Source organism: Plectropomus leopardus, chromosome 20 (genome assembly GCF_026936395.1).
Source record: "Plectropomus leopardus strain MGB_pleo_1.0 chromosome 20, ASM2693639v1, whole genome shotgun sequence".
Classification (NCBI taxonomy): domain Eukaryota; kingdom Metazoa; phylum Chordata; class Actinopteri; order Perciformes; family Serranidae; genus Plectropomus; species Plectropomus leopardus.
Window position 1 is genome coordinate 3,575,001 of NC_142195.1, and position 16,903 is coordinate 3,591,903.

The 16,903-nt window shown below is 38.5% G+C and overlaps 1 protein-coding gene across 2 annotated transcripts in view; it reads left to right on the forward strand.

Moving 5' to 3' along the window:
* Window positions 1–16,903, forward strand: part of dcc (DCC netrin 1 receptor) — a 352,843-nt gene that overhangs the window by 299,165 nt on the left and 36,775 nt on the right. For both annotated transcript variants that reach the window (XM_088070760.1, XM_088070761.1), the window contains 2 exons: window positions 2,111–2,260; window positions 10,204–10,503. In XM_088070760.1, coding sequence (XP_087926886.1) covers window positions 2,111–2,260; window positions 10,204–10,503 — 450 coding nt within the window. The remainder of the gene's footprint in view (window positions 1–2,110; window positions 2,261–10,203; window positions 10,504–16,903) is intronic.

The window sequence follows — 16,903 nt, forward strand, 5'->3', positions numbered from 1 at the left end:
CGCCCTTTTCCACGCTCATGTTCAGATGTATCAAGAGTGAAATGTGTAAATGTGCGGTGCTCCACGCCAACTTCATGGCTGGCGTACGCACGTTTCTACTGCTTTTGATCCGTTGACGACACTTAGAGGTGATGCTGGAAAACTGTTTATAATGTCAAAACAGACACACTGATGAACTTTGAACACATCCAGTGTTATAAAGGTGTGCGCAAAATGGTACAGACAATAATGTTAACAACAATGGCAGCTATAGAATTATAAGAAGATATTGCAAATTGTGCAGTGCGAAGAGAACGCATTTTTAGAGACCTAGAGGATGTTATGACCGCACGGAGACGACTGGCTAGTAAGCCGCTTTAGGTTTCTGAGGGCAGTCATCTTGGAACTGCATGCTGGGCTGCGGACTGGTGGTCGGATTTTAACAGGCCATAGAGACAGATGTGTTTGTAGGCGCGGCCTCTGAGAACAGGCCGACAAACCAGGAAATAAACATTTTAAAATCTTCGCCTCATTATCTCAGTCATTTGACAGTGTCTGCTGAAACATCATGACATGAATGCATTGTTGGGTTTTATTTTTGGTCCCAACAAGATCATATCAGCTGTCTTTAGTACGAAAATATCATTACTTGTCCAGCGACGACATGAACAAAAGATCCCGGCCTGGAATCGAACAGGTGATCAATAATATCAAAAAATGTCATGCACGTTTTCGTTAAGCCAACAAAGGTAATGGACAATAAAGTCAGCCAGGTGCCTACAATTCTCAGTACTAGTGTGATATCCTCATGAGTAAATGTTTCATATGATACAATTTCAATGCATCTAAATTGTCAGCATATTTAAGTATATTGTGGCCAGATATATATATGTATATATATATATATATAGCCTAACACTTTATAAAAACCCTGATAACGTTATATATGCCCCTAATCATTTCACTTTACCACACTTGTGCGTACTATTATCATTTCAATTCAATTCAATTCAATTCAAAACTTTATCAAAGACTCAGCTCAAAGAGAGGTCCATAGGCCAAATTAAAAGAAAATAAAACATAAATATAAATCATAAATACCTATATATACACATATACATATACATACACACATACATACAGACACATGCATACACACATACATACATACACACATGCATATAAACGTACATACCACAGTGACTCAAGCATTGACATACAGACATGAACGCCAGTGGCTCCAAATGACAGTTTTTATTATCCTCATCGCATAACAATTAAAGTTGGCAGTCATGTCTGATGTAAATGAAAAAGTATTAATAAATACCGTAGAATGTAAATGGGATGAAATACATGCACGTCTGTAGCCGTTAATATACAATACGATCGGTGATAGTATCACATGTTAAACTGGGCAGATCACGTTACCCACAGCGAGCTTCACATTACACGCCAACACGTCTGTCTGTATGTGTATGAAAGCAAACAGGGAAAATTTAAATGAATAATTCTTCCTCTTCCCAGTTTTACTCATCGCTTTTGTTTGTGTTATCTGATGGTGCAGAGAAGGGAATCCTACGTGCAGGGCCTATTTACAATAATCTGCATATGTAAATGGAGAGGGAGGAGTCTGGTACTCATAGATGTGCGCTCAATTCCATGTTGATTGGGATGTACAAAGGAAATGTGCTTGGATTCATGTGTGTGCACAGTTTCATACATCTGGAATTTTTTGTGCGTACGACATTTTCTGGATTTAAGCGTACGCCATGTTTCAGTAGCAAATCCACACAAGTCTTGACGTGAGGCCCCTGGGCCCCAAACAGCTGTGCATTTATTATACTGTTTAGTTATGAAAAATGTTGAATTATGGTTAATGTACTCCAAAAGTAACACATGAAGGGCAGAGAAGACCCAGAACAGAGCCACCTCACCAAAATATCATATTGCAAAGTCTGACTAAAGTGCTCCTGACTGAATTATCTTTAGTATCATGTCCTTGTTTTGTCATGTCGGTATTTTATTGAAATAACCTTTGCCTGGTTTGCTGACTGTTCTATCTGCGTGTTTTAGCCGTGTCTGTACCTCTGCCACATGGTGATGTGACTGTTTTGTGTTTGCTGTGTTTCAGCGGTGGTCAGTGCAATCCCGGTGCCAGCTCTGGACTCCTCTCAGTATCCTGGGATCCTGCCTTCACCTTCCTGCGGCTTCACTCACAACAAGTTCAGCCTCAGACCCATGCCTTTCCCGAGTCTGACTGTGGACAGAGGATACACACCAGGTACCGCAATACTACTATTACTGTTGATACTTCTGAGAGGACTACTGACACTATTATGTTGACAAAGACACACACCAGATACTGCAATACTCCTACTAATTACTCTGAGAGTACTACTGACACTACTACAGAGACAGAGATACACACTAGGAGCTGCAATACTATTACTTTCAATTCTTCTGTGAGTACTCCTGACACTACTATAGAGACAGAGATACACACCAGGTATTGCAATACTACTACTACTAATAATTCATCTGAGAGTACTGCTGACACTACTGTAGAGACAGAGATACACACCAGGTCCTGCAATACTACCACTACTACTACTAGAGCACTGGGGAAAAGGCAGTTTACAAAATGACAAATTTAAAATAACTAGAAAACTATTTTAAGTTATTTAATCAATTGCCAAAATCATTTTATCTAAATGCAAAAAAAGAAATTTGAATAATTATAAATCTATGAAAGTGTCTATAAAAGTATGTTTTAAAATTATAATTATATTTAATCTGATTAACACAATTATTATGTTAAAGTACTTTTTTTTGGATCAATTCCTTGTTTGAGTTGACCTTTTTTTAATTCTATTTTTTTAGTAGATTTTTTGTAACTTTGATATTAAGACAATTTCCTCGGGTTTCAGGGGGTACATTGACAAGAACAGAAATAATGGCAAACATAATAATAATATTACCACCTTAACCTTTACTAAATACAACAGGGCTTAGACTGCAGCATCTTCATCTTCCCAGCTGTCTCCCCGCTGCTCCCCTCCTCCCCTTCCCCGACGTATTTAAGGCCATTTTGCAGCCGAGCTAAATGCTAAACGACATGGTGGGGAGCAGTAATTCAGTAATTCAGTAATTGGCTAATTCCTGGTCGGCTCGTATCAGTGATTTAACAACAGCAGAGAGATGGGGAGAAGCTTCACTGTCATTGAATTAGGCGACTCAGTGGGAGAGCTGATGGCTAAAAAACACACTTACAATGAGCTGACGGGAGGGTGTGTGTGGGCCAGCAGACAACACAGAGGCAGATATAATGAGCAGGAGATACAGAGCTGCACTTAATGAGGGACATAGCATCAATTTTAAAGTCAGATAAACAAGGAGAGCTTTACTTGAAAAGTGAAAGGTGCAAGATTGTTTTCATAAAGAGGCAACAAGTTTATAAGTCCCAGAGTGCATTTCAGAAAGAAACGCCCACTCCGGGAGCTTTAGACTAATGATACGACTCAGTAAGGTGTTGATCTCTGCAAATTTGAAACAATTTCTTGTAAATTTGGCTCAGTTTAGCTCTACATGGGCCAAGAATTCTAAATATAATGCTGCCTCAAAGCTGAAGCATTATAACAATTATGAGACTGTATATATTATTTTTTAGTTGCCTTAACCCTCTGAATCCTGGATCAGCATGTTTTTTGTGTTGCATTTAGACAACTTTCACAAGTATTAAAACCTCTGAACCCAGAGCAAATTGACTTCTTTTGAGAACATTGGGAAAAAAACTATGAGGAATTTGGCAAGAAATTATTAAAAAAAAATACATACTTTTAAAAAGACAGGGAAGAATGTCCAGAAAACTATAATCAAAATGATCATAATTACAAAGTTGAATTTATGTCTCACAATAAAGCACTTTTTCAGATCATTTCCTTGTTTGTTTGCTTTCTGACTTTTATTCCTTCCTTCCTTTCTGTTTTTTCTTTTTTTTTTTGTGGCCAGTTTTCATTGGATTTTTACCCCAGAATTTCTTGCTAATTTTTGGCTCATTTTCTTCTGAAGTTGCTCATTGTCTTCTTTCCATGTTTTTTTTTTTTTGTTTTTTTTTGTAAGAAATCCTGCAAATTAAGTCAGGTTTTAGCCTTGAGCAAATTGCTTTGAAATGATGGATGAGCAAGATAAGTAAAAAATTTGCAAGAAAATTAGAAAAGTTATAAAAGCAATAAAAATGACTCAGTTAAGTGCTGAAAATCAGACAAATTGTAGTAGTAAGAAAATTACCTGAAAATGAACACACACAATAACAGAAAGAAAAAGAAAAAAAGTAACTAACTTTAAATATGTAATTATTTTGTTTTTATTCCTGTGAATTGTGAATTGCCTAGTCCACAGCTATTTTTAAAGAAGTAGCTTTTCTATGCGATTTGGCCTTGTCAACAACCTGTGTTTGCATTTTGATGTTTTTTTTTCCAAACACCAATAGTAAATTGGATTTTTTTTTTAAACTGGGAGAGAAAAAAATGCGTTTTTAAAATAATTACCTGTGTACGTGTTGACTACGCCTTTGTCATCAATAATATATTCATCTCACTGACTGTAGCAGATTCTGGCCAGTGGATGGTGCTGCTCACCGCTATCAGGAGAAAAATATAAAAGAAAAAAAGTCCCTAACATTGGTTAAAAAACATCACCTTAGTATAGTATTATTGAATTTTGAATTTAGATCCAAATCCTCTGAATTTAAAGTGTTCATTTTGGGTGTCATCAGAACATTCGAGGGACATTTTTCTACAACATAAAGTTTCAGGAGTGCTTACAATATTAGCTTCTTAACTGCAGCTTCTCTCTTTCATTTAGGATTTAGGAACAACCTTTAACATGGTATAATCACTCAATTACGGCCATTGACTGCTGTATTACCTGTTATTGGGCTGCAGACATGCAGCCAAACGCTCTCTGGCACTGATGGGGTCTCTGAAGTTAGTTTCATCTTTACTGATGTCCTTTTTTCACCATCGCCACAATGTCCACAGACTGATGTTGACTCATATCAAAGGATGAATGAAACTTGTCTTCAAAAGACGAAAGCTCTCGTAATACATTGTTTGATTCTCCCAATTATTGGAATCTTTGAAGAATTTAATGAACCCATATCCCTCAAGTTTTCTGTTTGTGCCTCCTCACAGCGTACAGCAGTTCATCAGCATCCATTTTCGTGGCGTGCATAGTGCGTGCTCTGTGCCGCTGTTTACAGAATGTTTGGAGTGGATGCTCACATCGTTAAAGTTATGGTTATAATGCTTGGTGTGGACAGCCTTTTAGTGTTTAGTGTAGGGCAATTATTTGGGAGGTAATTCAGAAAAGTTTAACACCCTCTGTCCTTTGGCCCTTGCTGCTGATAAGGAAAAATTCCCCTAATAAAAGCTTTTAATAGGGAAAAATTGGAAAAATGATGCATGATGTTTGTTCAAGAGTCTCTTGTGTTTTTACGCTGAGGAACATTTCGGTGAGAAGTAAATTTGGGTGACTCTACAGAGGAGAAAAACACTCCCTGACTCTGTTATAACACTAGAAAATGAAATGTCTGCAGTCCGTTGTTAGGAGCCTGCATTCCTCTGCAGACACTGCAAATATAAAGATAATCAAATAAATCACTGCTTCTCTCTACTTCACAATCTCTAAGCAGTGGATTTGTTATCTCGGCGCACATACATAAAAATAAGTCAGCTGTTGTGCTGTAGTTTTGTAAAGCCTAAACACACTTGTTATGCTTTCCATTCAGCCCCTGTGAGTCACCAGCAGACCGCCGTTCTCAGATTTTCTCCTCATTTACAACCAGTCAGAGCAAAGAGGGGAAAAAACAGCCGAGGTGTTATTTAACAGTGTATTTGCTGCCGTCTCTCACTGCAGGGATTGAGATGAGGTTTGTTGTTGAGTATAGTGTTTGTGATAGAGACGAGGTAATAGAAGGTGGAGGAGTGGAAGTAGAACAAACCAGGGCTGATGGAAAAAGAGGACACATCCTCGCTTCCATTGTCATATCTTTTTGTGTTTGTTACACTCCCTGCTTGTTGTGTTCTCTTTTTCCCCTTCGTTGTCTGGAAACAATATGAAAATGTATTCAGACTGTTTTCTGATCTTTGGATCACAATATCACCTATGTGACATAGGAGGTGCATAAGGGTTGGTGTCAGATGCTAAGTGGAGGGGTAATTGTTGAAAATGTCAGGTTAATTCTGATTATTGTAATCTTCCTTTGCTGTTTAAGAGTGTTTTATGCTGAGTTATAGAATATCAGCCTGTTATTTAGACTAAATTTCATTTCATTCATGCAGCCTGATATTGTGCTCATATTAGAAGGTTCTTTTTTGTACTCCCCAGTCACCAGAGAGGGATGTTTCAAGCACTAGACAGTAGGCGGGTTCCCATGAACCCTCAAATTGCGCAAATTAAAATTGCGAATGTAAAATATGCTTAATGGAAATATTTCAGTTTAAAAAATCAATTTATGCACTTTATCCCAAAAAGATTTTATGCTCACATTTCAGGTGATTCAGTAAAAGCAGTATTTCACAAAAATGTGGTAGAAACACTTTTTTTTCTCTTGCTTTTATAGGTCACACAATGTGCAACAAAGAGTAACCGCACAGGTAGCTAGTTCAGTAATAGCTATGTCTATGTGCTTGTCAGGAGGAACTGGCTCCTTCATGATGCAGCAGGAGCTACAAGAGGTGTTACTGCATCTCATAACTCTTCAAAAGTTGAACGGATCATCCGGAAGATTTGAATCCACAATTCCTCTGTGAAATTGTGGACTATCACCTCCCAGAAATTTTTGGGTCATTTTTTCATCCCTCATACGTGGGAGCGGCCACTTATGAGGAATGAAGAAATGACCCAGAAATTATCAAGAAATTAGTAAAAAGTAGTAAAAAGAGGATAATAAAGTAGTAAAAAGAGGATAATAAGAAAAAAACTTGAGAGGAAATTACCTTCAAAGAGTGCTTAACAATTACAATAATTCCATAACATTATTTAAATATGTAATTATGATAATTGTAAATAGTTTTTCCCTAGCTTTTTACTATTTTACCCAGATGCTTTTCCTAGCTTAAAAAAAGGAAAGTAATCACACCAATTTGCTCAAAGTTCAAAGACACATGGAACTGTTGAGCAAATTTTTTTGATGTCTTTGAAAAACATTGGAAGAAGGCAATGAGCAAGAAAAGAAGAAATGACCCTGAAATGATCAAGAAATTAGAAAAAAAGTACTAAAAAAATTTAACTGAAATGTATTTTTTTTATAAAAGAAGGTCATCAAAAAATAGTTTTAAAAAAGCAAGTGACCTCCAAAGAGTGCTTAAAAAGTATAATAATTTTGTAACATCATTTTAAATATGTAATTATAATAATTATAAATAGTTGGTCTTTAGCTCTTTTTCCCCCTAGAATTTTCCAAAACATTTTTTTAAATCTACAAATTCTTTAAGAGTTCAAAGGTTTAAATCATTATAAAAGACATCTGAAAGCAGCACAAGAAAAGTAATGTCCAGGTTTCAAAGGGTTAAATGTACTGATAGCAATCTATTTCTATTATATTGGAGAGAAGACAGACTTCTCTACGGCTAATATTTCCAACATTAGGCAGCTCACACCAAAAAAATCTGTATTAAATAGCACTACAGGTAAAACATGTAATTTTGGAACAAATGTTCTTTTTCCTAAATCAAATCTTAGCCACAGTTGTGTACGATCAGAAAATTGTTTTATTTTCGTAAAAGGGCACTGAGAAATGATATTGTGATGATGCGGCGTCACACCAGACACAACGTGAAAACTCTGCAATGTGTCGTTCTGGAACACAGTTACAAACAACATATTCTTTGGTTTCATTTTAGTCTTTTTAGCTGCCAAATGTTGGTGAATTTTCTTGTCTTGGTCTCTTAATGCTTGTTCACACTTTCTGATGACTTAAGATTACAAAAAATGCAAGCATTCTTCTGTGATAAAGAGTAAAAAATGTAATTCCTCAAGAGCTTGTCATTTTGCTGCCATTCATTCCAGGTCTGACCCAGAATGTTTGGCAGCAAAATGTGTCATGTTCACAGTTATTGTTCTTCGTTCCTTTTCTTTTCCCTTCTCTGAGGGCTTTTTCTTTTTCTTAAGTCTCTCTCCCCTTTTCCTTCCCTTTCCCATCATCTTCTTTCCTCCCCCGGTTCCTTCAGTTGTAAAGCGTCTCTCATGCTCTCCTGCTAAGGTTTTCCTTTCGTCTCGGCTGGTCGATGAACACGCAGCGACTCTACATGTAATTACTGGCTGTCGTCTCTCTCCCATGTTTGCTCTGATCAGACTGGCTGTAGCTGCATGAGGAGTTTCATCGTGCGTGTCACATCTGAGGCATGTTTCTGCACACAGTCAGGACCTTTCTGCAGCAGGAAGCGCCTCTTCTTCTTCATCCTCCTCCTCTTTCTCTCACATGTACCTCTGACAAGATAAAACAGGAGTTCTGTCAGTGTGAAGTCATTCAGCCAACAAAGAGGCACAGAAACACCAGCCAGAAACACTCAACAATGTAAAAGAACAAAACTGCACACCTGGCAGAACTCAGGGTTTCATTATGCAGGAGGAAAAAAAATCGATGTTTGGAATTAAGTTATTAAATTATAAAAGCTTTTTAAAAAATCGGAGCCTTTCAGTATGCAAATGACCAAATCTGACTTTTCATACCAAGGCCAGACATTATGTTTTCAGGTTTTTCATATTCCTGTGAACACAATATCTTGAAAACAGCAACATCTTGAGGGAAATTCTTTTAATTCAGCCCAAACATCCACTAGGATGACAATGAACTTATTCAGTTTTGGTGGTCATGGGTCAATGTTCAAAGTCATGGTGCTCTCATCTCTCTCATTTTTATGAATGTAAGACCTTGTCTGTCACATTCTGAGAAAGCCATATTTTAAGAACACCTTGAGATAATTTTTTCAATTTTTAGCACCACCATTAACTTAGACTCACAGATGAACTGATTACATTCAGGTGGTCAAAGTCAAGGTAACTGTGACCTCGTATCCGTCTCATTCTCATGAACATGTTCTCTCAAAAATATCTTTTTGGAATATCTTCATATTTGGCAAAAAAACATCCACTGGGACTTAGTGACGAACTAATGAGGATTTGGTGATCAAAGATAGAGGTCACCATGACCTTAGATCCAGCTCATTCTCTTGAATGAAATATTTCACAAAGGCCTTTAGGGAATACTCTAATATTGGGCACAAACATCCACCTTGACTAAAAAAATTAACTGACAAAAGTTTGTGGTAGAAGGTCAGAGGTCATGGTCACTGTGACTTCACAAAACATGTTTTTGGCCATAAGTCTGGAATTCATGCTCTAATTATTACAAAATGTCACATGGTATTATTATATCCAAAAGGTCAAAGGTCAAGGTGACATCATAATGTTTTCAAAAAACATTTTCTGTCCATTACGTCATAGCTCAGATACTGAATTGGAGACACAAATCTTGGGTGTCCACATTGAAACTGTGCTGTTTATATGGATCATCTGTGGGGAATATATGTGTAAAACATCCACACTTTCACACGATAACTGCATCTTGACTGGTATGCAGAGGCATAAAACCCGCAAGGTAGTATTTCTAGTTTGTTTACATGGAAGAAAAAATGCAAAAAAAAACAAAGCCTGTAAACACATTCGACTGGCATATGTTTGTCTCTTTCTACATATCTAGTGGGGAGAAAAGCCATGTTGAAGAACCACAGGTAATGAAGCATATAGCAGACGGTCCGTGTGGATTATATTTACATTTACATTCCTGACAGAAACACACTCTCAGTCCCGCGGCCTTGTTGCAGCAGCAGTAATTTACACAATAGTGCCATGTTTTCTCAGCATATTACTGCCTCCATCTAAGCGAAAGCTGTTTGTGAAAAAACACCGAAGCGCTTTAGGATGTTGACACAAAATACTCGCACGTTTGAAGTTCTGCTGTTTGTTTGTTTTTGATGTATTCTGTGTTGTGTGAGTGTTCACTCTTTACAATAATTGGGTGTTTTGTCTTTTTTCCTTTCCTCGCTCTGTCCCCATTCTTTCCTTACTCCCGTCTCTCATCTCTTTACATCCTCCTAACAATTCTCCTCACTCCTTTACCCATGTCCTAACTCCCATCGTCTCCTCCTCTCTCCTCCTCAGCAATGCCTTCGGACACCTCAACCAACCCTCTCCTCCAGCAGCAGCCTCCACCCCAGCAGGCCGCTCCGCTCCTTCCCGGCGCCTCCGCTCCGCCTGGGGAGCATGTTCCAGGTGTTGGCCCAATCCCAGGGGCCCCTGCTACAGCCGCCGCTGACGAGGCCCAGGCTGGCAGCGGGCGGACCATCCCAACAGCGTGTGTGCGGCCCACTCACCCGCTACGAAGCTTCACCAACCCACTACTGCCACCACCCATGGGGACCATTGACCCCAAAGTGTACACCTCCATGATGCCGCAGTCCAGTGAGTGCAGCTGATTGATTTATAAATTAAAGATGAAGACATATGCAGATTTTTTGCCTCTGTGCTGCCAATAGCCATGACCAGAGGCAACATGTTTTCAGGTTGTCAGTACTTACATTGCATTCTCACAAATGCAATATCTCATCAACATCTAGAGGGAATTTCTTCAAATTTAGCACAAACATCCACTCAGACTAAACAATGTAGTGAATGAATTTTGGTGGCCATAGATCAAAGGTCAAGGTCATTGTGACCCCGTCTGTCACATTTTCATGAACGCAACATCTCAAAAACAACTTGAGGGAACTCCACTTGGACTCAAGAATTAATTTATTAGATTGTGGTGGTTGAAGGTCACAGGTCAAGGTCACTGTGACCTCACAAATCTAATTCATAATTCATGAATTTACACACTAATTATGTACAAAAGTCCAATAGGATGGAATGATGTAGTGATGATATTATATTTTCAGAAGATCAAAGGTCAGTTTCATTGTGACATCATAATGTAAACAATCAAGGCAACTTGACAACAATTCCTAAATTGTGACATAAGCTAACATCTAATAAAATCATGCATTAATACTCAACTTACAGCTTGCGAGCTAAATGCAGCCCGCATAGAGCCAGGTGTCCAACCAACCAATACTTTGATTGTAAATAAGGTACCAGAGTTTATGAAAAAACATTTAAGTAGTTTGTTTATTTAAAAAACAAAATGCCAGGGGAGGATCCCCCTGGGCCCCCTGAAAGAGATCTGGCTTAGACCCCAAATATTCTCAAATCCTAGAAACGCCCCTGTGCACATCTGAGCTGTGCAGGCTGCTGAGAATAATTTGTCTCTTGGCCAAAATGAGTAGAATAAAAATGAGTCAGGCAATTCATTTATTATATATATACTCATATTTATTGATTGTTTATTAACTGGCCTCCTGTCATTTTGCAAAAGCTGGCCCCGGAGCAAAGCAAGTTGAGAATCCCTGATACGGTAATGCGACATGGACAGAGATCACATGACATAACAAGACACATAATGTAACTACATGTCATCGTGGCATTATGACATAGCGTGATGGAACAGGATGGGACATGAGAAAACATAGCTTGACATGATGCAACATGAGTCAGCTGCAGTTCCTAATGTCCACTAGTTGCTGCACCAAGACATCGCTGCATTTGCTTTCTCACTGAACAAAGTGTTAAAACGTTCGTGTTTTATCATAACTGACATACGTTTGTTGAGATAGTGTGGATTCAAGTCATAAGACACTAAAGATTAAATGACTCCACAAAATGCTTTTGCTCCCCCCATATTCCTGCATTAAGGCATTTATGTAATACACTTAAATTTGATAATTTACAGGTCTTACATAAACTTATTGTGTACGTTCACTCTTTGTAACCTGGAGCGACATAATTTTCCTTGTGCTGCTTTCAAATGGTTTCTACTAATATATAAACCTTTGAACTGTGGGCAAATTGATGCAGTTTCTTTCAAAAACACAGGAAAAAGGCAATGAGCGTCTTGGTAATAAATGTTTCATAGAGTAGAAGATTTAGAAAATTATTAATTCATATCATAATTACATATTTAAAATTATGTTGCAAAACTATTATAATTTTAGGCACTTTTCCAGTTTATTTGCATGTTGTTGTTTTTTAAACTTTCTTTCACAATTTTTTTGATTTATTTATTTGACTGAAATTCAGGTAATTATCTTATTTTCATATTTTTAACTAATTGCTTGCTAACTTTTGAGTATTTTTTTCTTCTGTTCCTCATAACCTTTGACTCATGTTTTGGATGGAAATCAAGCCAATTTGCTCAGGTTCCAGTATAATTAAGAACTTTCACTAAGACCTCCCTCCCAGTGGAAAACCTGCATCAGCTTGAACCGTAGCCTTTTTTTGTTCGTTGTATTTTTTTATTTTTTCCTTATTTGACTCTGGCCTTTTTTTTTTCCCCACACCTGATGAGAAACACTTTTTGTTAATTCAGCATCTGGCTCGACTCTGTAGCTGCTCCTGAAGCTCCAGTCTGTTGTCGATTGTTTGGTCAGATTCCAGCGACTCTTTGTTTGAGCAGGATTCTCTCTGCTGAGCGGCTGCACTTTGTTTAATATTTTATTCAGGCAAGCTAAGTGTGTTGGCCTAAGGCTGCTACACGGTGTGTGCGTGTGTGTGTGTGTGTGTGTGTGTGTGCGTGCGCGTGTGTGCACGCATGTGTGTGTGTGTGTGTGTGTGTGTGTGTGTGTGTGTGTGTGTGTGTGTGTTTGTTTGTGTATGAGTGTGTGTATGCGCGCATGTACGCGCGCATGTTATACTATAACTGGCCTTGACATTAGCCAGAGGGTTGGATCTGATCTGGACTGACCTCCCTCTGTGTTCTCTCTCTCTTTATGTTACCTGTCTGACTGAGTCTCCATATGTATCTCTCTCTCTCTCTCTCTCTCTCTCTCTCTCTCTCTCTCCCTCTCCCTCTCCCTCTCTCTTTCAAGGAGCCATTGCATTTGACAAAACATCCCTTTCGCTCATGAAAATCAGACTTTCCTCAGCTGTCTTGTGTTTATTTTAAGCCATGCTAGCGGGCTCTAGCGATGGCAGTCTCAGTCTCAGCACTTTGGACTGAGATATGTTGACAAATATCAGGTCGATTGCCTTGAAATTCGGTACAGATATCCATCGTGCCCCAAAGATGAACATTATTGACATAGCTGATCCCCTGACTTCCCCTCTGGCACCAGCATCATGTCAAAATGTCAAACTTTCCAATACCTTTGATCAAATCACTAAGCCCTGATTTCAGAACGCCCACAACTACAAATTAGCAGTCCTACATAGCTGGCCACAGAGATGCTGCAAAAATTGTTGCCTTATTGGGAGTGCCAAGGTCAGAGCTCTGACTCCAAATGTCAGTGCTGATAAGGTCCAAAATTAACACCTACCAACTGCCTGACAGAAGATTTTCTGTTTAGTGAGTTTGTCTATGAAGGCTGGCCTCCACGCTGGCAGGTAAATGTTTGTACTAAAATAGTCACGTAATAAAAAAAAAAAACTATGCTGAGAGTCTATGGTATAATTAACAGCTGCTTCTGTCTTCTGCCGTCTGAGTTTACCATGAGTCTACCATGATGTCAACACAAGCACATGGTTGCATTACGCTGCATGTGGTTATGTTTCGACAACAAAACACATAGCAACCAACGGCAGGACCTCAGCAAACGCACATGCTGCCATAGATGGTTAGGATTAGGCGAAGGTGACACGTGGTGTAGGTGAAAGGTAAGGTGTAGAAAAAAAGCACCATATTCAGACAGGAAGTGAACACCGGACTCCCACATCAGAATCTGGGGTTTGTTGGACCCATCCACCTGACACCATATGCTGTGTTTTATGCGGACAAGTATACTTGTGCACATATTATATGGATGCGGCAGGTAGAGCTTTGATTCTGCCTGAATCCAGCGTTTATAACACTGATGTGTACATCTCATGCTTAAATGGCACTTTGGCAGGAGTTTTAATGGACTGAATCAAGAGGGAAAGAGAGTGGAGAGAGAGAGGGAAAGCACAGGCAAAAGAGTGAGAGACAGAGGAAGAGAAAGGAGAGCTGCAAGATGACTTGGTTGGCAGTCTCTGCTTCTCCCTCCCCAGCAGTGGATAAGATGTAAATAACATGATCAAAATAACTGATCTAAGCTCTAGCAGCAGGTGCCATCCGGCTGTCCACTGGCTTATAATAACAACGCTGCCGGTTCTGTCTGGCTGTGTTCTCAGCTGATGCGGTCCTGCGGCATTTCATGCAGATGCAAAAGGTGGCTTTTGGCATTGCAATTGCGCAGAAAATACTGACAAAGTGACGGTATTTTACAAGCTTGAAATAAGAACAAGCTTGAGTTTGACACTCCCAGCAAACAGGTCTGAAATTTGCATTGCTTCATACGGTAGTCTGTGGAAGCAGACTGTGTTGAATTTATGTGCAGCTTGAGAACGCAGTAATCAATGCTCAAATGGCCATGAAGGTTGTTTAAAACATTAGAGCATCTTTATTATTAGATGATAAAATCCTAACAAAATAATAATAATAATAAACTTTATTATTATAGCACCTGTCATAAAAGAAATGCAACGTGCTTTAGAACAAAGACAGCAGACGTAAAGACATACCAAAACCTGCATGTAAAAATAAAATAAGATCAGAATAGAAAACATAGTATGCATCTTCACATGGATAAAACCCACTGAGATAATATTAATAAAAATGAAGCTAAAGATAGGAAGTATAATATGCATAAAATTAAGGAAAATATACAGCGCTTTAAAGAGGTAGACGACAAAATGCAAAGCAGTTAAGTCATATCATATCCCATTTATCCCATATCCTTTCATGATATCCCATTTTTCTCTACATTGGCAGATTTTTTTAATTAATTCACAAATAAAATCAAGTTCTTATGAGCAATATTGTGGTTCAACAGGTCCCCAAGTACCTCTGTGATCATTTTAAAGGTTTATTATTACAGCATTTTTAAATAAATAAATTCTAAAGTTAGTGAAAATATGCATGTTAGAAAGAAATTAAACTATTAGGAAGTAGCTATGCTTGGCAGGTGGATTTTTTTTCACCAGTCCCCTCAGCCAGTGACACAGAAAGTTTATTTTGGACATAGAGTGCCGTTCTGTCAGACTCATTATTTGTAAGTAGGAAGTTATGCTTGCAGAAAAGAAACGCATTCTGTTTTTACAAACTTGTGCCTCCTCCCAAATGCTAACTTACAAAATAAACAGCACTCACATGAGTTTAGCTCAGTGCTTTTGTCATCCACACCTCCATAATTCCCAACATAAAGTGTGTTAGTAAGGTCAGCCTCCAGGAATAGAACTCCATTTGTTCTTCCCAGAAATACTCCCTCATTACCTCTCTGTCTTCTTTATACTTCTTCTTCTATTCTTCCTTTTGTCTATCTTTTCTCTTTTATTCCTCTCTTACTGTCTGCATTTCAGATCTTTTTATCTCTCTTTCCCCCCTCCGTTGCTCATCCTGTCATTCCGTCTGTGATCGCCTGCAGCTGTGTGCACAGAAAACAAAAAACTCGCCTACAGTACACATGATCCCTGGACAGTATGTGTATGTGGAGGTGCACTTGTTGTGTGTTGCTGCTTTCAGGAGGTGTGTATCACCTCGGAGTGTGTGTGTGGGTGTATATACTTCTATTATGATTCTGTTTACACGCCCAGGTGGCCTCAGATTAACATTGATTTTCAGCTCCTGGAAACCTTTCGCTCAGAAATAGCGAGCCTGAGGCGACGCTCGGCTCCACTCACAGAGACCCCCTCCCCTCTGTGACCCCCCCCCTTCCCCAACACAAGAGCCTTAGAGCCGGGCAGTGCTACCTCCTCCCCCCTCCTCCCACCCGTCTCTCTATCAAGGAGGGAAAAAAACGACTTGTGAGCAATGGTGTTTGATGTTCATTGTTGGCCTTGTTTGTGTGTTTATCCAGGCCTGAATGACTCCCCTGGTGAAAAGAATGAGATGTTTTCATGGTTTAATTGGATTGTGGTGGTGAGCGGGAGAAAGATAGAGGGGTGGGGGGGTGGGGGGGGAGAGACCTGAGCAGACTAAAGGTTGATCCTCCAGTTTGTGAGACAGATAGAGAGCTGCACAGGAATACGGTTTACCTGACACACGTTCCTCTAATACCTGATGTTAGATCAGGTGTTAAAAGAGTCCAACAAAGAAAGCTGAAATAAAACCAGGATTCTGGATCCTCTTTCAGAAGTTTCTCAGTTTTATTCTTTGTTTGATTTGCCTCTGCGCCCGCTGAACACTGTAAAATCTTGATCTTGAAAGTTGACCTTATTTAAAATAATCTTGGAAATGGATTGCCTTGAAAAATGTAACTAAATATAACTACTAATCTTGATTTATGTTTACTTTATATCTAATTGTTAAGTTAACTTAAAATGTAGTTATTCTTACTTAATTTTGTGAAGTTATTACAACTTAAAAATGACAAGTGAAATGAAGTGTTAGCAGCTTCACAAAATCAAGTTAGTCGGACTTAATTTGATCATCACAAAGAGGATTTTGCCAATGATTAACTGAATGTTTAAGAAAATACAAGTATGATTGACTAGTTTGCAACCAGCAGAATGCAGAATATTGCACAGAAACTTGGTTTACCGAAGCTGCTAAAACTTAAAAAGATTGATTTAATAAAACTTGACATTTTAAGTTGCAACAACTTCACAGTATTAAATAAATTTGACTACATTTTAATAACAGCTCGATATGAAGTTAACATAAATTTAGATTAATAGTTATATTTACAGAAATTTTTCAAGTCAGTTGATTTCCTACATTTTTCTAAGTAAAATCAACTTTTTAGATTTTACAGTG